This window comes from Papaver somniferum, chromosome 10, assembly GCF_003573695.1.
Source record: "Papaver somniferum cultivar HN1 chromosome 10, ASM357369v1, whole genome shotgun sequence".
Taxonomy (NCBI): Eukaryota; Viridiplantae; Streptophyta; class Magnoliopsida; order Ranunculales; family Papaveraceae; genus Papaver; species Papaver somniferum.
The window spans coordinates 124,086,728-124,110,497 of NC_039367.1; the positions used below are offsets into that span (position 1 = coordinate 124,086,728).

Consider the following 23,770-nt stretch of genomic DNA (forward strand, 5'->3'; position numbering starts at 1 on the left):
ATGTAAAAGAATGCAAGTCTAAATGAGATGGTGGAAAACAACACTTGGAATCTGACTATAAGAAGAAATCTTAGGCAATAAGAGATGCTTGAAATGATACAACTTTTTGATTACTTAGGATCTCCTCCAACTCTTTCAGATCACTAAAATGCAGTTTATCAGAGGGCTTCAATGTCAAAAACTGTTATAACTGGCTAATTGAGCATGAGACAATTCTATCTCCTCTCCCACCTTATCAATGCATATGGATTAAATTTGTACCTCCTAAGCATCAGATCTTCCTGTGGATGGCAGCTCAAAATGCAATACCCACAACTGATAGCCTTCTCAGAAAAGGCTGCAACATCCAAAATGCCAACTGCTCCCTTTGCAATCAAGCTCCAGAAACAGCTGCACATCTGCTACTACATTGCAGGTACTCACATAATACATGGAAATAATTTCTAGATGGCTTCAATATTAAGTGGGTTCAAGCAGGATCTATTGAAACGCAAATGCTAGCATGGAAAAACAGAAGAGGAAGGAACAGGGGAAGGAAAATGGGAAAAATATCGTTTGGTCCTTTTTTAGGTGGTCCCATGTCTGTTTAGTCCTTTGGGAAAATGCCTTTACTGTTTGGTCCATAATTATTTAAAAATATTAAATGGACAAAAGTACCCTTCCGTGTTAATTTCTACTTATTTTTTTTGTAGCAGTTCATTCTTCAAAATGAACTCCTGTTAATTTCTACTTATTTTTTCAGAAATCACCTAAAAAAACAGAGTTCATTCCCAGAAATGAACTCCATATAAAAACCTAAAAAAACCAGAGTTCATTCCCATAAATGAACTCCATATAAAAACCTAAAAAAACCAGAGTTCATTCCCAGAAATGAACTCCATATAAAAACCTAAAAAAACAGAGTTCATTCCAGAAATGAACTCCATATAAAAACCAAAAAAAAAAACAGAGTTCATTTATGGAATGAACTGCAACATCATCATCTTCATCATCTTCGTCGTCTTCAACAACAAAACACGAGTTCATCTTCAACAACAACATCTTCATCACAAATCTTCGTCGTCTTCATCATCTTCGTCGTCTCCACCATCTTCAACAACACTAGCAGCAAGGAAAAAAAAAAGAAGAAAAACGCACAAATCTTCATCGTTCATCATCTTCATCGTCTCCACCATCTTCCAGAACACTAGCAGCAAGAAAAAAAAAGAAGAAAAACGCACAAATCTTCATCGTTCATCATCATGTTCTCCGTCTTCATCGTCTCCATCATATTCAACAACACCAGCAACAACAAAAAAGAAGAAAAACATACAAATCTTCATCATTAATCATCATGTTCATCGTCTGCAAAAAAAAAAAAAGGAAAAAGAAAAAAAATGGAGAGGAGAAAACTAGATCTGAAAATAAAGAGGAGAGAGAAAGTAAATCTGAGAATGAAATATTTTCTATTGATTTTTTGTATATATGGTCCCAAAAGGATATTTCTGTCACCCCACAATGACAATTACATCATCCATGACATCACCCTAGGACCAAACCATAATTTCTAGGACCAAACTATAATATATTTTTCCGAAAAGGACTAAACAAACACATGACTGAGTCAACTGGACTAGACTCTCTCTAATATATTATTCCTAGGACTATATGGTATTCCCTACCAGGAAAATATGGCATATTCTCATTTTTGCTATAGTGATCAATTTGGGAGGAAATAAACAGAAGGGTAATGGCAAACAAGCTACCTGGAATTGAAAGAGTAGTCATCAATGAAGTAAAGGTTCTATGTACCAGTGGGGCGGTGAAGAAAAATAGTTCTGGGGATATAACTTCAAAGATCTCATAACCCATTGGAAAGTTTTGATTGATAGAGCATAATACTTTTACTTTGTAATCTGTAACTCAAAATGGGGGCCTTTGTGGTCGTTTTACTTTTTTTTTTTTTCATTTATACAATTTTAAACTTTCTCCTAAAAAAAAAACCTCAACAGGTAATTATAATAGAAAGTAATATCTGGAAACCAAAAGACGTGCAAAACTGAAGAAGTTACTCGAGAATGCCTAAACCTAAAGTTACTTCTTATCTGTTGACAAACCACCAGCGGAATGCTGGTGGTTATAAATGAAATTTTAATTACAACTTAACCATGAGCCAGAAGTCAAGATCAAGCTCAACCAAACAAGGTTATAGGTTTTTGCTTAGTATGAAATTTTAAAAATCCAACACCCCAAGACCCCATGAAATTGAACACCCCAAGAACCCATGAAAACGACCGTAACCCCACAACGAACTCTTTACACCTACACATTTACATCCTCCTCTCTCTTGGTCTTCATAAAAATGCTTCACAAGAGGAACACACCTACAAGATGTCTTCAACACAAGATTAACATCTTCCTCAGCTTCGAACCCATCTCTTCTCTCTAATTTCAGCTTTCTGCTGCTAAGAAATCTACAACTACAAACATGGTATCAAAGACCAAACAAACGAGTTATATATAAGAGACCTTGGATTGTTCTGACCAATTTAAAAAGGAAAAGGAAAGTGGAACTGAGGAAACCTACAACATCATAAAACAAATCCAGGATTTGTTTGAACTCTTCCAAGCAATGTCTGTAATCTGCTAAGATAAAGAAGAGAGAGGCAACGAAAATAATTAATAAAATGACTTTGTTAAGGGTCAGTACTAAATAACAAGTTAGTTTCCAAGGATACATTTCTATTATGTTCCCGTCTTTTTGCCATTTGAATTGATCTTTGATTCCTCCTGTCAGCAGAGTGCAAAACCACATTTTTCAACTTTTTCCAGATTCGTACGACTAAATTCAGTAAAACAATAACTAATCTAACCAATAAATGCAGCAGCTACCACACGCAAGTGTGATCATCCATGCAAATTGCCAACTCCCTTTGTTCACTGCGGGCTGGAACCCAAGTAACCTAATCGATCGGCCAACACGCTCACATCTTCATCTTCTGTTCCTTCAATGTTCTCTTCCCCAATTTTCTCATTCAACAATTCTTCCCAAAAATTGTTATCCAATACCACGTCTTCAGGTTTCCAAGCTGCCTCTTCCTCTCTTTGTGCTTCTCCTTGCTCCGTTCCACCTTGATTATATCCTTGCATCTCCGAAGCAAGTGTCTCCAGCTCAGAGACTGCAAACCCAAAATTATGTTGCTCAGTTTTGATAGCATCTTCTCCATAACTGTGGATAGATACTCCAATTCCAAGGTTACTATTCCCTTGATCAATTTGTCTTCTTCTTTTCTTAGTAATTGCTTCCTCAAGTTCCTTCCTTTTGTCTTTCTGATCCACCAATTGCTGGATAAAAGCTGGGTTCTGCATTGCTCTCGCCAAGAAATTCATCATCTGTTGTTGCTTTGCCTCTGTTCCTTGAAGCCTTTGCTCCATCGCCTGAAGATATTCTCTAGTGTTCTGCTGTTGCTGCCTTAGCTTCACCAATTCCCCCATTAAAACTTGCTTGTCTCTTCTCAATCTGTTGATTTCTCCATCTAGTCCAAACCGTCCAACTTCAACACAAGCCCCCAAATTTTGCTGTTGAAGAGGAGACACAGATGTTGCCTTCCTCCTCCTAATGTTCTTAAGAAGATGTTTATGCCCTCTAAGAAACTCCTCATTTGCAAATTCCCATCTATCAGGATCAACCTTTCTGAAGCCCTAAACCAAATTAACTCAAATCTATAAGAACACTACTGATTGCTCAAAAAACAAAAAGTACAATACTTTCAAGATTGCAGCTTTCTTAAATGTAAAATTTCTACAGTTACACTAAAATAATCTCTAGACACTCTGAATCACTGATAACTGGAACAGTAGTTCTATTGTTTTCTTCTAAGAATATAAGAATATCCCATGCCGTACAACACTGGTTTATGGTTGGAGCTTTATATGTCACATGGTTGAGATAAAAGCTGATTTCAACCGGAAACAAGAAGCATTTACGGTCTATTTTATTTTATCATGTACATGTGGTATATTCTACTCAATTGTGTGAAATATTCTACTCAATTGGTTCAATCAAAATTGCAGATTTCAATTACTAGCATCAAAAACCATCATTCTTACATTCAGATAAGCAGTAAAAATATAAAGATCAATAAAAGGAAAATGAGACTTACGTAAGTATTGAGCTGTCTAACAAAGCTGGAGAAATTGTTGTGCTTGAAGCATCTAGGAAGAAGTTCCACGGAGAATGTATGAGGATCCCAAACTACAAAAGTATTTCCTGTTCTGCTCCAAGAAACTATATGATCTGTACTTGGATTATCCACCATTTCATATGTTTTGGTTAGAAATGGTGGAGGGCCTGGATCATGTAAACCTTCAAGTGGTTGAGGAGCTGGAATCATAGATTGTTGATGACCATCATCAGCATAAGAAATTGAGCTGATTCCAGTAAACTCTTTTTTCACAGGGTTCATACTTAAGATCTCAGTAAATTTCTTACTTGAGAGATAAAATTGGATTATTGGTAATTAGGTTGGTGTAGAACGATTGAATAGGTTATGAGCAAATCTGTTCAGACCTTTAATCTAATAGGTTACGAGCGAAAATATCAAACAATTTTAAAAACATTGAATATGAAACTAGGATGTAATCATGATTACTATGAAACAACGAAGTATGAACAGAACTGGGTTTTAATTGAAACATAGAATTAAGAAAGAAAAATTGAGATAACAGAAGAGATTATAGAAAATCTGAACTCATTTTTGAGTAAAATGCTGAGAAATCACTGAAAAGATAGAAGAATTGGATCACTGCTATTTTAGGAAAGGTAGTTAAGACTGTTGCAAAATATTCAGATAATTTTTTTAGAAACAGAAACTGAGGGAAGGTGAGAGTGTAAAGATTTAAAGAAGTGAAGTCTTTGGTTCTGTGACCGAAAGTTCTGGAGCTAATTGAGAAAGATTTATATATTTTCTTTTATTCCTATTGGCTGTTTTCGGCAAGGAAAGAGCTAGAAAGTTCTGGAACCTGTTGAAAAAATTGGTGGTATAAGACAACAACAGTATGTGGTTTTTGGTAAGGAAATGTAGGGAAATAATATCGGCTGTTTTAATAATTAAGAAAGAAAATGACAACCATACGAATCCGGATATGGTTTCGGACGGGGAAATGGGAAATACTCCCTCCGTTTTTGGAAAATAAATATTTTCACTTTTTTATTTTAACGATTAAAATGAAAAAGTGAAAGTATTTCTTTTCCAAAAAGCGGATGGAGTATTTAGGTTTTTGGTGAGCGTAAATAATAAATTTCGGTATTTTATGGAGCAAGCTGCACCAAAAAGGATATTTTACAGTGTGGATGGAGCTCATTATTATTGGTGTACTCTCACTAACTCGGAGGCTTTTTTTACAAGGTTTGAAAAATATCCGTTTTCCCCGAAAAGACGTCTGTTAAAACGGTCACACCCATCGCGAGGTTGCCGAACCCTGTTCATGTATAATGCCGATAAATAGGAAATAACAACAGTATTTTAGGATCGTTTGTCCGTTTTCACACATGTTATAACCGTTTTTCTAAAATTAGTTTGAATGTATTTTCTTCTAAATAACATTTTAACGTGCGTTTTTTGGAACTGTTTTCCCGCTATCACGCATGTTGTAATCGTGTAAATAACTTTCTTACAAATTTTTTTTGAGTTTTTTTCCTCTGGAGTGAAAGCTTAAAACTTAGAATTACAGCGGGGTAGTCAAACAAGATTTATATGGACTTTCGTAGATTTGTAATTTGAGTGACTCCCAGAGATTCTCTGAAAATCTAGAAACTTCTAGTGATTCTATGAGAGTATTTTAGAGAGTCTTTGTGACTTATAGAGACAAATAAATGAGATTTGCAAAGAGTCTATGTGATTTGTAGAGACAAAAAATGTATAATATCCCATGAAAAATTTAAAACGTCTATCAATTTTTTATTATCCATGTTACAACGTTTATAACAGTACATGAATACCTAATCAAATATGTGTCCATTGTCAAAATAAATCTCATTGTTGTCAGATGCCTTAATTTTCATTCTCTTTGTCCCCCTCGTCCCACATTTTGTTTGTTATATTATCTCGCCACATTTTATTTGCTATAGGTTAGATCTTAGCATTATATGGAACAAAAAACAATCTATGTGCAGTAACTAATCTTGCATATCATAATCAGAATCCTGAATATCAATTATCTCTATAATCTTTAAAATATAAATAAAAATAAAAAAAGATTTGCATATATCTCTTTACTTCTAATTACTATCTTCCAAATCATGCAATAGTGACACTTGTTCGTTGGATATCCATGACAAAAAAAAACAACAACTAATAATTGGGTCGAATGTAATCCTCCATAATTCGGTTAATAGGGAAGCATTTTACCAAGTTTACCAAATTTACCAAGTTAATAAAAATAAAGCATTGTTATCTTGACTCTCATGTTTACCAAGTTTTTTTCAAATTTTCAAGTCTCCCAAAATATCACCTCTTGAGGAGAGATTTCAACCATGCCTATTTTCATAGAAAAGTCTCCCCAAATCTCTAAAAACAACAAATTAATGACTTTCAATTCTTATTCGAATAACAGGGGTGTTAAAGTGACTCTTACAAATTCTGAATCCAATACCATGGAGTTTTAGAGAATTTAAATGACTTAAAAAAAGTCTCTAACGAATAACAAGAGACATTGGGAGACTCTCTAAAGATCCTTATGGACTAACACTAGATTTGGGAACTCCCCAGAAGTCCTCTGAACTCTCGTTTGAATACCCCCTTGTTAAATTTTAAAATAATACAGGGAAACTACATGATTAAAAACTTCATTTAAAAAAACAAAAGATTATTAAACTAGTGTTCATAAATTTTATTGGCTATAATTCACCGTCACGAATTTTATCAAACTTTTGTAAACTTGTATAGTAAAAATATTAAAATACTTTTAAAAAGTTTACTCCATCGTCCCTGAATAAGTGACATAGCTCAAGTTTGCACAATTCTTAAAGAACGATTAATTGTGGTATACCGGAAATAATTGGGGGATATTCTACTGTTCATGTCGGCATGGTTTTTCAATGCCGGCAATCAGAATCGGCATACTTTTTCCATGTTGCGATGAACAGTAAAATATCCCCCAATTATTTCGGTATACCCCAATTAATCCTTCTTCTTAAAGGAAAAGAGGAGATAAGATTATTTTTAATTATTTTTTTATAATTATACCCTTATGGATAATTGTTAGTGATCGGTCGAACTCACAAGTGTTGCTATCTCAAGCTTGTTGTCAAATTTAGTTGTCAAAACTATATCTTGATTTCTAGTCTGCATTTAGTCAAGTCTCGGATTAGGACAGAAGTGTGTAGTTGAGAATCGGATATCACTGCGTTCTACCGTTTGAAGGCGAAGATGAACATGAGACCTAGAGAACTTCTTCAACAAAAAGTAAGTGAATACTGAACCACATATATCTCAAGTTTTCACCTTTTTATCTATGAGACATTGTCGCATGACTAAATTAGACAGTATATGCATAACAGAAATTTTGAATCAAGCTTATCTTGTTGATCATTCTCGAAATATGCAAAGCTTAAGAACATTTGTTCATACTTGATGAATTTGGTTAAGAACAATTTATTGTTTATGACCTAATTATGATTCAAGATTTAATCATTTGAAAATAGCCTAGAGCAGTGAGATGTTTCATTGATGTTATTTGGGAATGTTTCAAATCGATTATTAGAGAGATTTAGAACTACCGTAAATCTTGATACTAGACAGTATGCATACCAATTCACATGATGTGAAAACTGTTATAGTCCAGAGCCGCAGTACATGTACCATGTACACGTACCGACGTAGCTATAGTTTGGCACCGACTTTGTGGTGCGCGTACCCGGTATCAATATCATAAAAAGTATGTTGGCTCGTGACCAGGAAGATATGCATACCTAGTATGCAAACCAGAAAAGATCTGTTGATTTCAAAACCGATAAGGTACGCATACCAGTATGCAAACCATAAAAGATCTGTGAGTTCCTGAACCCGTTTTTGTCTTAAGAGCATACATACCCGGTACACGTACCATGACAAAAAAAACTCATGAACATGTATACATTACACGTACTTACCCTGTCGAATATTTTCAGATGAATCCGAATTATTTCTTTGAGATAATCGACACTTGAGTAACTCTCTAAAAACACTATCTAAACATGTTTGATGACAATCGTGACTCAAGATTAAGTCTTAAAGTGTTATATGAAAATGGTTAATCTTATCATTCAATTGGGTAGTTTCGGATAACCTTTCATGAACAAGTTATTGTACACGGTTCGATTATGGTTCATCCTGACCAGAGTGTATATTCTACTATGTTAATCTCAAGTCAAGTTTTTCACTTAAAGGTGAATATTTATTGCTTGATTCCAAAGCTACCTTAGCTTAAATCTAAAGCAACCTTGATCTTGGAAGTTTATATAAGGAGAACCTCAAGCAACTGGGATCTTTGAATCCCTGACACTATTCTTGCATGTGCTAGTTTTAAACTAGATTCGTCCTCTCCTTCAAACCCTTCTAGGGTTTAGTGACTAAAAATACTTCACATAGGGATTCGTGAATCCAGGTCCAACTATCGTTATCTTGATAGTTTAGGTATCCTGATCTTTTTTTGGTTGTCGAGCCTTGCTCCAACAAACAAGATAGATAGAAATCACAAAGCTCCTTCGCCTCAGACTTTTTGATTCCACAAGTTTATACTTGTGAGGTGAATAATGCTTCTCTTCGGAAGTCATAAGACCGGATTTTGATATTTGCTAGAGTTTGTCTATTGCAATCAAATTCCTACCTCACCTTGATATTTGATCAGAACAGAAATCACATATAGGCTTACCTGTGGAGGAAGATTGGTTTAAAATCTTCAATTAACTTGAAGCAACTCTTAGGATGTAATGGACGTCGCCAAAGGGAATCGATTATGCGGAGTCCTGCTGGGATTCAAGAGGCGTAAGGAGCGCGACTGTAACTGAATTGCTGTGACAGTTTAATTCGGTCTCAACTACATTCCAGTCCGAAGTTCTGATAGTAGGCTACTAGGTCCTGGGTTTTTTCTGCATTTGCGGCTTCCTCGTTAACAAAATTTCTGGTGTCTGTGTTATTTCTTTTCCGCATTATATTGTTTATATTTATAATTGAAATATCACAGGTTGTACGTTAAAATCAACTCAAGTAGATAAGCCCATCGCAATTGTTGGATACGACTTGATTGATTCTTGGATATTGATCTTTGATATCGTCCAAGTACTCTTACGGTATAATCAGGTTCACGGACTTGTTTCTGTTAACATTCTGATTGTGGGAAAAAAATATATAAACGCTTCATATAATTCATGACTGAGATTCATTAAGTTGAACTCTCAGAATTGTATTCGAGTTTAGTCCATCTAGGTTGTCTAAGAAAAAGTTGGTGGTGTATTTTGGTACACCCACATTTTCAAATAATTAGTAAAATTTAAAAATGGTTAATCTCTAAAACCATACCACTGATATTAGTAAACTTTATTTTATTGAAATGCATTTTAAAACACCTACATATCGAATATAAACATGACTATCAAATTATACATATTTCTTATACTAACAATAATTAATTAAAAGTGTAGTTTTAGAAATATCTCATTTTTTAATGATATAGTTCATCTATTAGTGGGACAAAATTTAAAAATAAATAGGTCATCTATTTATGGTCGGAGGGAGTATTAAAAAACAAAAAAGAAAAAAAACTTAGAAACAACGTTTTCTAGACTCGTTATAACGTTTTCACGCACGTTATAACCGTTAGATAGGAATTTCAGATCATAATTTATTTATTTTTGTATATAACCGTTATAACGCCCGTTATTTAAAAAAAAACGCGTATTTTTCCTTAATGACGCGTTTTTTTTCCCGAAACGTGCTCACACCCGTCTAAACGCGTTATAACGGCCACGCCTCATGCCCGTGACCTGAGCCGTGACCCGCTTTTACGGAGAAAAAAAAACCGTCCATTAAATCGGTCACACCCATATACCGTGGTCGTGAGGTTCCCCGAACCCTGTTTTTATATAATGCCGATAAATAGGAAATAACAACAGTTTTTTAGGGTCGTTTTTCCGTTTTCACGCACGTTATAATTTTTTTTTCTAAAATTAGTTTGAATGTTTTTTATTCTAAATATTATTTTAAAGTGAATATTTTAGAACTGTTTTCCCGTTATCACGCACGTTGTAATCTTGTAAATAACTTTCTTACAATTTTTTTTGAGTTTTTTCTTCCTTGGAGTGAAAGTTTAAAACCTAGAATTAAAGTTTTAAAATAATACATGGAAACCACGTGAATACAAACTTCAAACTCTCTTTATAATAACAGAGTTTTTTAAAGCGTTCTCATTCACCGGAGCTCCACGTTAATTCTTGCTTCTGGTTGATTCTGGCCCCACCAGCTTTTTTTTGTTTGTAAAGTTGTTAAATTTAAACCAATAAAAAGTTCAAAAAATATTATTATTTCCAATAATAAGATAGCTAAATCTTAAAAAATAATCTTGCGTGAAATAGCTAAATCTTAAGAATCTCGAAACATGCCAGAAATATATCAATGGATAGTTAATCATGATAATCAACAAATTAAATCACAAACATCCACGATTTCATCGTGATAAATCAAATGATCATCACGTGATAAGAAAAATAACGTCAAGTGTCCAGTGTCCGTTACATTCTTAAAAAATATAATTTTCCTAATTACATCCCCAAACTATCAAACTATCAATTAAATCAGAAAAAAAAACTCTAAAAAAAGTCTGATTAGCCCGATCATGAATCTCTTTTCCGCAAATCTTTATTGGTGGTCCTGCATAGTAGTTGGAATTTCTTTAGTATTTTGGATGAATAATTTAGAACAAAGATTATGATCTAAATTAAGCTAATATAAAACAAACAAGCAAACAAGCATGGAAAAAAAACTACAAATCAATAATCAATAGTTGTCCTAATTTGCAAAGATTATTTTTCTTAATTTGTTTTTTTTCTATAATTAAAAAGAAAAAAGAAGATATGTTTAATGTTTCTTAGTAAGATAAAATAATTTCTTCCTATTTTATGGACAAAAATAAATAAAATATTACTAAAAAAAAACTTTCGTCGACTTATAAACTTCAGTTTAGATATTTTCAGAAAATGAACGAAAAATAACAATAATGTAGATATTTTCAGAAAATGAATCGATATATGAAACAAAATTAATTGTAGCATTTTTTATTGGTAATTAAAATTTTTATTTAATTCCATAATTTCTAATTTTGATAATTATAAAATTTATTTAATTCTAAAAGTTCTATACGCAAACAAAAATTAGGGAAGGAAAAATCTTTGTAATTTTTCTTATTAAATATAAGACATAAATTCCAAAAATAATATTCTCATCGTGTATAAAAACGATTGAAAAAAAGCCAAGCCTCATTCTTACGGTGTGGGTTCTATAATTTTTTATTTTTTCCGTTTTGTTTATTTCATTTATGCATGCTTGCGATTGTGGTTGTCGCATTTGTTTTGCAGGATACAATAGAAACGTGCGCAGTCGATATTTGCTCCTCTCCTTTGAAAACTGGTCGGATGGTTTTTATTTTTCTTTTAATTCTTTATTCAAATCGAAAATTGGTAGGATCTTATTCCATGATAGAAAAATTGCCAATTGTTTCGTAGTGTAAACTGTAGTCTTTTCTTTTGTTTCTGCAGGGTTGATTGATAAGTATCCGAGATTTGCTTCTCTTTTCTCAATATCTATTCCCAGTGAATCAGTAAGCGATTTCATTTATCTTTTTGTTATTTGAGAATTTTAATTAAAATCAGTGTTTATTTAGTTTTAGATCCTGAATTTTTGTGATTGGAATGGTACGGAAGCTTCGATTCTGGAAAAGTGAGAAATCCACCTGTTGTGACTTGTGACTGTTAAGAAATATGAAATCTGCTTATGTATGAGCGCACATGCATAAGATGTGAGCTAGATGCTCGTGCTAATTTTGTTGGCCTTTGTAAAAGGTTAGATGGCATTTCTTAGGTTTGCGATTTTGTGTTTGTTTCAATATGTTTTTTTTTTGTTTTTTGTCAGTAATATGTTTATTTATTTTACATTGTTTGAATGGGTTACAATAATGATTTCATCAGATTAGGACACGAAACTGGTCTTGAATATTTCCACTAATTGGTGATTGCTTGACAGTGTTAGTAGTGCAAGTGGTGTAGAAAGCGTGATATGTCGAACAAGTGTATGGTAAAAGGACTACACGAGTTGTTTCCAAGAAGATCTCTTAACACTTTCAATGGTTCGGGTATCTTTGGAATATTTTTGAGCAATTTAAATATGGAATTTCAGTTTTATTTGTTTAATGGTTCACTCTAGTGCTATTTGCTTACTATATTAAGTCTTTTGGCCTCGCAACGAATTCTATTCATAATACTCTGCAAAGTAAGCTCTTTCATGGATTGTCTAATAATAAGTTTGATCGACTTCTTTCATGGATTGTCTGATAATAAGTTTGATCGACTTCTTTGAATTACTGTAACAACTTCAATTTTGATTATTTTTTTTCGTGTATTTGGATGTTTCTCTATTACTTATGCAGGATGTGACTCATGTGAGTTAGGTCAAGGATTGTGACCCATGGTGAGTTTCCAAAAGAGATTTTTTGAGGCCAAAATCTTAAAAACTTATCTGCTGGATTGAAATTAAGGTCCAGAGCAATCTATATCGCTTGACAAAGGTGAATCAATTAGTTTGTTCTTATACACATTTTTTTTACTTGGTATTGGTTTCATTGGACCTTAGTTTCAGCAGTTATGACTCATTAATAATTTGTCCGTTTAGAGCATTTTGTTGATTGTTTTGATAAGATAAAATTTTGTGATATATAAACAGAACTTTTAGTTTAACACTGTCATCAGTTTAACACATCTTATAATACATTTGCCAAATGAAAATCCGGCTAAGTGACATTGTACCTATTTTTTGACATCCTTATATATTCAGGCGCTTTTAGCATTCACGTGAAAGTTTTTGATTTTTTGCGCTTGGCATTGACGATTCAAGATTGTATGATGCAAGAGGTTATCTTTTGTTACATGAGGATTCTCTAGCGTCAAATTATCTACCAATCGAGATTTTCAAGCCATCAATATATTATTGGATACATTTAATGTACTAAGCATAAATTTCTATTTTCCCCATAATATATAGTTGGACACTGGTGAATTCAAGAACTAGATTTCGGTATGGCAAGGCTATGTTTGCCTCCGGTACATTTTTAAAACGTTGTTTGTTTCCAGTTCATAAGCTAGAATTTTATGGAAAGGTGTTTCCGTAAGGTCCTGGTTTGCCCATTAATTTTAATCCCATCACCAGTTTAGCGCCTAATTATTCGATAAATTCCCTTAATAGTTTTATTTTATGTAGTTGCGAATGATTTTTTGGTGGTCTTGACCGGATCTCGTGTAATTAATCTCGAATTGCTTAGGAGCTCGAGCAAATGCAGATCTTTAAAGAACTGGTTCCAGATAGGGAGGACATTCAGGTTTAAAAGCTTTTTGTGGAAAGAAGCATCACCAAGTCATTGTACTTGGTGTTAGTTACTTCCCATATCTTAATAGTGAATGTTCATTCAAGATCTCTTCTTGGTGTTAGGCTTCACAATATCTATTTGTGTATTAAATTTATCTCACTTTTTTTTTTTTGGAGCTAAATGCAATCCAATTTAAACCAATGTTGTGATTAAAGTAAGAGTATACAAATTTTAGGCTGTCAACTGGAACATGTGACTCATTTCAAGGTATATAGAGATTTAAGCTCTATCTAATTGATCTCCGCTCGTAAAGATTTACTGTTCGCTCTGATATAAATGGTGTGTTTGTTTTTCTCTTTCAAATGCACTTCTGTGAAATATGTAACTCAAAAAGTCGTCCATAAACACATCGAAATCGGGTGGGAAAAAATAAATGTAAATTGTTTCAGGTAATTTTCTCAACATATCAAGAATAGGTAAATACTGGAGAAATGTGGAAAAACAAATGGCAAAACAAAGATAAATGGCAGGACACATGTTAACTCATTACTATCCAATGAACTTCCTCGATCCTCACACGGGATAAAATCCAGTAGACTTTTTTTTCAACGTAGAATTATCCGTGATGAAAATTATCATTAATGGACGGAATTTTTTTGTACACCGCGGGTTTTTGTCGGGTTTAGTTTCATGAGACAAATTATGGGACCCACTTTAACTCATTACTATCCCAATAATGGAATCATTGAAATACACTTATAAAACTCGATCTGATCCTTTTTCAATGTAGAATTTTATGCTAAAAATATTATTATTATTTTTTCAAGATTCTCGCACCAATAATTATCCGAAAAACATAAAAGTGTGGAATTCGTCGAAAACCTCAAATTGTAGGGTTAATGCTTAAATATTCATTCAGAAATCCACTATCAGAGAAAATAAGAAAAATAGCTTACAATTAAATTATAAAATAACCGTCTAAATTATTCCCTATATAATGTAACATTTTCATAATAATTATTGACTCGATGAAAAGTCGTCATAAACGTTGTATATTACTGTGGCGATTTTTCATGTATATATGGTAAAAAATCAGAGAAAAATATTCTTTTATCGGAGAGAAAGGAGGAAGGAAAAAAAGGAGATAGAAAAGTGACTACAAGTCCATGACATTTTAATATCTATTTATGGTATTGGTTTTTTATTAATTGTACTCTTTGAAAATATTGGACAACAAGTCCTTTTATCGTTTTGGTATTCTATTAATTTATTGATAGATACTTGAGCTTATGTTTCATGAGCGAGAAACAAAACCGTGCATAGCACGGATGAAAAACTAGTTTAAAAAAACAAAAGACTATTAAACCAGTGTTCATAAATTTTATTGGTTATAATTCACCGTCACAAATTTTATCAAACTTTTGTAAACTTGTGTAGTAAAAATATTAAAATACTTTTAAAAAAATTTACATAATCGTGCCTCAATAAGTGACCTAACTCAAGTTTGCACAATTCTTAAAGAACGATTAATTGTGGTATGCCGGAAATAATTGGGGGATATTTTACTGTTCATGTCGTCAATCAAAATCGACATAGTTTTTCCATGCCAGCATGAACAGTAAAACATCCCCCAATTATTTCCGGTATACTCTAATTTACCCTTCTTCTTAAAGACAAAGAGGAGATAAAAATATTTTTAACTATTTCTTACAATTATACCCTTATGTGTTAAAGGGCCCATGTTTACGGCTTTGTGGTCCAAAACGGAAGTCTTTTGGTTTCTCCTTTAGTCTTTTGGTTTTCCCCTCTCCATGGATATAAAGGATATTATATCCATGTAACCAAAAGAACTCTTATCAATAGAATCCTTCTCTTTCTATGCCTCTTCCTTTTTCCCTATTATTCTACTGTAAAACGTCATCAGCACAAGCTTTAACCCTGTCACAAAAAGAGATTTTTTTTTTTTCTGATAATCATCAAATCAGTGAATTCTATTTCGGAATAGCTCTATTATAGTATGATTTTGGCACTTGTGTTTATCCTTTCTCTCCAATCATCTGTTTTGTAAAAGGTAAGCAAGACGGAATCAACCAGACAAGAATTTGGACTGTTGGACTCAGATGGACTTGAGTATCACCATTTAATGGATGATGTGGAGACCGTTTTTGTATCAAAAGAATGCACTCACACCATCAAACCCTTTGTTGACAAAAATGTTCCCCCATCAACTGAAGTAGAAGAGGCTAAATCTCTCCGATATTTGAAGATACATATTGAACCTCATCTCCTTTGGGAATACCATCACGTAAGATGTCCTAAAAAATTATGGGATGAACTAGCAAACCGTTTTGGGAAAATCCATGATTCTCTTCTCCCACAGTTGAATGAACAGTGGCATAACATCCGGTTTCTTGATTATGTGAAGGTAAGTGAATTCCAGAAAGACATGCTTCAGCTACAAGCACGCCTAGACTTATGTGGAAAGAAACTCACAGATGATGATATGATTCAAAAGACATTGTTTACTTTCTCTTTGTCATCCATCATTTTAGCCAACCAATACCACATAGAGGTTGACAATAAGAGAATGACAACTTTTTGCAAGTTGATCAACTTATTGCGGTGGCCGAAAGACACAACAAAATTCTAGCAAACAACAATGCTAGAGCTATCAGGAAAAAGAAAATTCCTAAAGCTAACTATGGCAAGGTTAACAAAGGAAAACATCCCAAAGAAACGAGAGTTAAACACGTTGATTCATATTCTCATGCTCCATACTCACGTAGGGATAATAACCCACGTGGAAGAGAACAAAAGGATCATCGTGGAAGGGATCACGGGAGTGGAGGTAATTCTAATACCCGGTCTAGAAATGTTACTTCTGGACCTAATGGTAGGGGCAACAATGTTGAAAAAACACATAAGAACCCCCATCTAAGAAGGTCGAGAATGGCAATCCACCTTGTTACAGGTGTGGATTCACCGGACATTGGTACTAATAAGCACGTAAATGTTATATTTTTACACCCATATTTATACTAGCTAGGCCTGTTAATTGATTGATAATATTGTTTTAATCCCTTTACAGGAAATACAACCAATTCAGACACTCGGAGAATAAATGGTTTAAGTAGAAGCTAAAATGGCATTTGCCACGAAGAGGACCAAGGCCATTCACTGCATTAAAAGGTGGAGCCTATATATTAGTGGTCTGCCTTGCTGATATTGCTGCCACTCCATTTTCGGCGTTGGCACCACTCAAGGAAGTCACTGCCAGAAAACAAAGATACATTTGTTAACTCAAGCACATAATACCACTAGGAATTAAGAAATATTGAGAGTGTTGTCTGGTCAGTGGCAAGGCATGTGAAGGGTTAAAGGAGGAGAGTGACGTGGCCACCTCTAACACCACATCTCATTCCTTATCAAAATAAAAGAAAGCAAATGGTTTTGAGCACCATTCTCTCTAGTATGCATGGTATCATTTTAAGCAGCAGTTGTTACTTTTTCTTCTTGGTGCGAGATGTCATGAAGAGATACAAATGATGAGGGAATCAAATATATGGGTTTAGTGTTAATAAAAAGTTTTTTCCTGCGACACTCTTTGGGATGATTGTTAGTCTCATTCTCCATCTTGGCCAACTGAGTTGAATCAGTTCTTGAAGGGGCCTCTGTATTCAAGGAGATGTTTTCTGCCGGAGGAGGATACCACTGACAACTGGTTGCTATCAATATAGGTGGTGGCTAGGAGTCATATAATGGAAATTGGCTGTACTGGTTTTATCTGGGGTCTGTGATAATATAGTGAGTTCTGGGGCAGTTGGTTGTGAGGAAACTGCAGATGTAAATGGAGATGAGAAGCGAGTCAACTAGGCAGGGGTGGTTCTTCTCAGATTGGTGTTGTAGGTGGCTGTGCTAAACTGAGTAAATGGCTCTACTGTGAGCTCGTGGTTCTCTGACTCGGAAATAACGGGAAGAGAACAAAGGGTATTTAAAATCTCACTGATATGGATTTTAAGGGTTTTGTATGGTGCTGTGTCGAGAGTTAAACACGAACGATGGAAGAATCATTGGCAGTTGTTAGTATCTCAGCGAGATGTCAATGAAGATGGAAGCAATAAGTTAGGGTTCTATCCTATCTGTTTCGAATGAATTTGATTCATGGATGTGTACTTGAATGGAGGATAGTCGTTGTTATGATGTGAAGGTGAAGCTGGTAGGTTGTTGAGGGTCTGATTTCAAAGGTCAGAAACCGAGAAGACTTTGGCAATCAAATTGATGCTGAGCGAACATAAATGTAAGTTGTGGTCGGAGTTGGGGAAGAACCGGAATTTGGTAATGTTGAAAGTGGTAAGCTGGGTCCGTTTTGGACGTCAGTACTGAGAATGGACTGGGCCTAGGTTTTATTTTGGAATGATTTTTTAGTGACCATGGTTTTTTTTTGAGGGGACCATGGTTTTATTAGGCCACTTTCCCTATAGTGATAAGGGGTGTCCTAAAACGTTGAAATGACTAACCTACCCTTGACTTAATTTAATTTAAAACCAACCTAATAACCACCTGAATATATAACCACCACCTACTCCCACCACCACCGTCCACCACCGCCGATTACCACCACCACCACCTCCGATTATCACCACCACCAACCACCGATTACCACCACCACCACCTCCGATTATCACCATCATCAACCACCGATTACCACCACCACCTCCTCCCACCACCACCACCACCGCCTATTTAAGAAATGTAACAACATCAATGCAATCACAATTAAGTTCTGTTACATGATAATTTTATCGAGTATAAAAGACGCCAGCCGCAGCCTGGTTCTGCCATGGGACCACTCCGGAGGTATTTTCCAACAAACCCTCATTTTAATTTGATTTTGATTGCTTCAATCGAATAGAAATCATCAAAATAAGGTTTTAATAGGAGTTACAGAGCCATGTTCGGTTAGGCCGATTTTCCAAAAAATCCTAGTTCACTAACCGAACTTCTTGAAAATGAAGAACACGAAGAACAGGTCGGTTCTATTGGATTTAAAACTAAGTCACCGAACTCTCTGTTCGGTTGTTTCACAAAAAATTTTAAAACTACAAAGTAACCGAACTCCACCCTTAGAACCGAAAAACAAAAACAAATCCAGTCTAACCGAACTGTGTTGTTGTGGCCACTATGTTGAGTTCCAAAATAACCGAACTTAGCCAATAGAGTTCGGTTTTTTCGCAAAAAATTTTAAAACTACAAAGTAACCGAACTTAGCCAATAGACGCTGGAACTTCACATTTTTTTTGTTTGTTAAGTTCGGTAACTTCACAATTTTATCGCAGAAACCGAACTCAAAGTTCGGTTGGTTAGCTGTTAGGTTCAAGTTTGCGAAAGAACCGAACTTTGTAAATTTATATACTCTTATATTACGTAAAGTTCGGTTAGATCAAAAGTGCATGCAGTTTGCGAACCAACCGAACTTTGTACACCAAAGTTCGGTTAGTTGAGAACCAACCGAACATAACGTTGTAACTCCTAGAAATTCTATTATTAGAGAGTTCGGTAACCTGCGTGTTTGGAACAAGTAACCGAACTACACTTTCAGATGAGTTCGGTTACTTGTTCATCTCACGGGGCAACCGAACTACAGCTTCAGATGAGTCGGTTACTTGTTCTTCATATAAAGTAACCGAACTGTTCAAAATCCAGTTCAAATACGGATTATTTTGAAGATTAAAAAATATTCTAGGAGAGGATGGAGATGAAGAATCAGATGAGTTTTCATCATTTGAATACTCAAACTTAGTGGATTGGAAAAAAAATCTATTTTCCATGTTTTTTTCCTTCATCTTCTCTAACTCTACTCTCTCAATAATTCTACTCAACTAATAATAAACCCACCTTTTAATTTAATCTCACTAATTGTTTTTAGCTAAATCATTCACTAATCATAACCTAAAATTAATTAAGAGGATAGATTAGGTATTAAATAAATAACTAGATATGAGGTGACCTAGAATTACTTCTAATGCCTTTACCCAAAATAAAACCATGGTCCCCCCAAAAAAACCATGGTCCCCAAAAAATCGTTCAAAAAAAAGGATCTGAAATCTGATTCTAGGCTTCTTGCCGAGTCTGATTTAGATCCAAACACAAACAAGGTGTTGTAAGTTGTAACCCTCCACGGTCACCCTTTAGGGACCATGGTTTTTTTGAGGGGACCATGGTTTTATTAGGCCACCTTCCCTATAGTTACAAGGGTGTCCTAAAGCATTGAAATGACTAACCCACCCTTAACCTAATTTAATTTAAAACCAACCCAATAACCACCTATATATATATATATATATATATAACCACCACCTCCTCCCACCACCACCTCCCACCATTGCCGATTACCACCACCACCACCTCCGATTATCACCACCACCAACCACCGATTATCACCACCACCACCTCCGATTATCACCACCACCAACCACCGATTACCACCACCATCTCCGATTACCACCACCAACCACCACCACCACCACTATATATATATATATATAGCTTAATTTAAAACATTAACAAATACATTCTCACAAACCCATTACTTGTCATTCGTTTTTGGTTGAATAAATGGGAAGTAATCATTAAAATGAGTTGAAAATGGAAGTTGAAGAGAGGTTTAATGGAGGTTTTTTTTCCAGAGAAAAATTCGGTTATCACGAATTAATTTTTTCTTAACCGAACTCAGAGTTCGGTTGATTCGCAAAAAAATACGTTTAACCGAACTCCTTGTATTAGAAAAACACAAGTCCATAAGTTCGGTTCCTTCGCAAAATAAGGATATCACCGAACTTTAGTTTACGAAAATAATGAGAAGTCCACAAGTTTTTTTCGTTCGCAAAAATATTAAGTTTTCTTTGTAACCGAACTCTACCTTTGAAACTTCGGAACTGAACTCTACCTAATTCGCCAAGAAATAAATTTCATAGTAACCGAACGTTTTCCTAATTGCATATATGCATATATAAGCCCAGTTCGGTTGATTCACAAAATATGTTGAAGTTTGCGAACCAACCGAACTTCTAACACTAGGTTACTTTTAACCTGCAGTTCGGTTGGAAACTTGGTTGCGTTGAAGTTTGCGAACTAACCGAACAAACAAGATGTACCCAAATAAATTGTTAAGTTCAAAGTGCGGTTACCTACCATTTTATCCTAGGTAACCGAACATTACACTGTACGACCAAAACCTCCATTAACGAGCGAGTTCGGTAACCTGCGTGTTTGGAAAACGTAACCAAACTACACTTTCAGGTGTGTTCGGTAACATGTTCTTGACATATGGTAACCGAACTGGCCCAAATCTACATAAAAAATTTCATTTTTTTTTGAAAGTTTGGAGCAATTCAACCAACATTATCTAAGTTTGAAGCATACCTGGGTACCCAAATACCCTTCCTCCGGTTGTGGTTGGTAAAATTCATCGTTTTTCATGTTTTCCTTCTTCATCTTCTCTAACTTTACTCTCTCAATAATTCTACTTCTTTAAAAAAGAATCATCTAATTTTTTAATCTCACTAATTATCTTTAACTTAATCGTCTCACTAATCATTACACTAACTATTATTAACACTAACTAATCATCACCCAAAATTAATCAGGAGGATAATTTAAGTATTAATATAAATATCTAGATAAAGGGTGACCTAGATTTACTTCTAATGTCTTTACCCAAAATAAAACCATGGTCCCCCCAAAAAAACCATGGTCCCCAAAAAATCTTTCTTATTTTGGATTTTTGCGTAATAGCTTGGAGATATATATATATGAACAGAGACAAGAGAAAGTGGGGGTCGGATACAGAGCCGAGAATATGAGTAAAAAAACAGGCGACAACCACAGAGCCCCAAACAGGAAGAGGGTTTGTTATTTTGATTATTTCAATTCGATTGCTTGTCGTTCTTGCCGATATTTGTTCGTGGCTTTTGAGAAAGCCATGTATTGCTAAAATTTGTAGCTAGGGTTTATGGTAGAGACCACTTTGAGCATAAGAACAATTTGATTTGAATTATTTATGTTTTGGAGGATATTATGAATTGAATATGATTAATTCTTGATATTGTTTATCGATTTATAGGAATATGAGTTGTTGCTTCACCGATTTTGTATAACCTTTGTGCATAATTGTTAGGACCACAAATATATTTATCTACTTATTTGATATTTATTTGATATTTCATGCTTAGGTTAATTCCTTTGATGGGGTATGCTTAGAATAACCAGGTATTATTTGTGAACCTATATTTACTTTCACATAATTTTCTCACTAGTACAATTTGATGGTGAATGCTTGGATTAGCCTTTTGATGTGCCATGTTTAGGGTGTCCCAGTGATATTTGTGACTCTAATACATATAATAGGTGATGTCGATAAAACGGACGATAAAAAAATATTCATGCATTATGTTTCATTTCAGTAATTGAATAGAAATAATGGTGGATACGATAAACCCTGATTACCATCTTTCCCACTGAATTTATTTTTTAATTTAATTTTCAATTCTAAAAATCTCAAAAATATCTTTTTTGGTTAGTCAATTAGGAATATTGGTTACAGTATTTTCCAGCGCTCCCTGTGGGTTCCACCTGTACTTGCCTTTGTCTACTAGTTAGACATCGTGTGATTGCGGTTTATTATATAAGTATTCACAGAATCCTATCAGGTACCAGCAATGCAAGGCTAGTGCTAAAGTAACAGCTAGCTACAAAAAGTACTGGGAATCTATAGATCAAGAGGCTGACTGTGTAGAAGACCGTGATTATGCCCCGGATGTCAACTTCACAATTTCAGACTTTCACGACAACAAGAACCATGTCACAATAGAAACATCTGATTTTGATTGATTGTTGTTTTTAGTTATCTTCTGATCTAGACATTTGTTTATTTTCTTGCTTTATGGTTTAGCATACTTTGGTTTAAATATTTCTTTTGATGACTTAAACTATGTTAAGTAGTCTTAAATTATCGTTTTAGTTGATGGATCAATAGTTTTTATTTTTGCTAAAACATACTTTTTATCTATGGGTATTTATCATGCTTTTTAACTTTTACATTGATAATCTATTACATGATTGAATGGTGTGACCGAATTCTCTGAAGTACAAGAGAGAAATTGTTAGGATTTTATAAAACTACCATTTACTTGTAGGAATGTCGTCTCCAGAATAGATTGAGTGTCTAGATGATCGTGGCACCACACACACTATTTTAAGAAATAGGCAATTATTTGTTGACTTAATTCCTTATAAATCCTCTGTGACTATGATGATTGGATCATCACAAGTGATTATTGGGTGAGGTAATGCTCAATTCTTTTTGTCAAATGACACAATGATTAAAGTCACAGAAGCTCTATATGCACCAAGAGTTAACCGTACCTTGTGGAGTTTCAAAGATATCCATGTAAATGGCTATCATTTGGAAACTTACTGTGTAAATGGAATTGAATATATCAATGTTATCTCTAATACATGTGGAAGAAAACGCATTTGAGAGAAGTTAATGAGTCACTCTAGTGGTCTGTACACTACTATTGTTCGGATTATCGAATCACATGTTGTTACCAATGATGAACTGTTGAACATTGACTTATACAAGCTTTGGAACGACCGCTTGGGGCCCAGGTCGTGGTATGATGATCCATTTTCTAAATAACTCACACAGACATCCTTTCTTTCGAGTGAAAAATAAAATAAGACAAAAGACAGTTACAGTGCAAAGTAACAATGTCTGCGAGTCATTAGCTGGTCAAAGTGTTGTTTCAACACAACCACTGCCATCTAAACCTACTAATGTGCAACCCCTCTCTCATTCTACTTCGTGGACTTTGTCAAAAGCACACCACTAATTTTGCAAAGCTTGTTCTTTAGTAAAGACATAAGCGATACCATCCTATGATGAAGATACAAAACAAAACATTCAGTGTTTACAAAGAGTACGAGGTGATATTTGTGGACCTATACATCCAGAGTGCGCGGACCATTCGAGTATTTTATGGTTCTGGTAGATGCTGCGACCCGTTGATCACACGTTGTATTATTGTCCACAAGAAATTTTTCCCTTGCAAAGCTCCTAGCACAAGTTATACGTTTGAGGGCTCACTACCCCGACTATCCAATCAAGTCTATCAGACTT

At 34.6% G+C, this 23,770-nt stretch overlaps 1 protein-coding gene across 9 annotated transcripts; it reads right to left on the reverse strand.

Annotated features, from left to right (window-relative positions):
* Positions 1 to 2,050: 2,050 nt before the first annotated feature.
* Positions 2,051 to 4,909, reverse strand: LOC113318556 (heat stress transcription factor A-2b-like). Of its 9 annotated transcripts, none has more exons than XR_003344632.1 (5): positions 4,143 to 4,909; positions 2,853 to 3,681; positions 2,718 to 2,769; positions 2,567 to 2,622; positions 2,051 to 2,459 (listed from the first exon to the last, which is right to left on the reverse strand). XR_003344632.1 is itself a non-coding variant. In XM_026566727.1 (2 exons), the coding sequence occupies exons 1-2, from the start codon at positions 4,443 to 4,445 to the stop codon at positions 2,917 to 2,919; spliced, it is 1,068 nt and encodes a 355-aa protein (XP_026422512.1). In that variant the 5' UTR covers positions 4,446 to 4,909; the 3' UTR covers positions 2,051 to 2,916. The 9 variants fall into 9 exon arrangements, 1 of the variants encoding a protein (XP_026422512.1); XR_003344633.1 differs by having other exon boundaries at positions 2,567 to 2,625; XR_003344629.1 differs by having other exon boundaries at positions 2,567 to 2,769.
* Between the last annotated feature and the right edge of the window lie 18,861 nt (positions 4,910 to 23,770).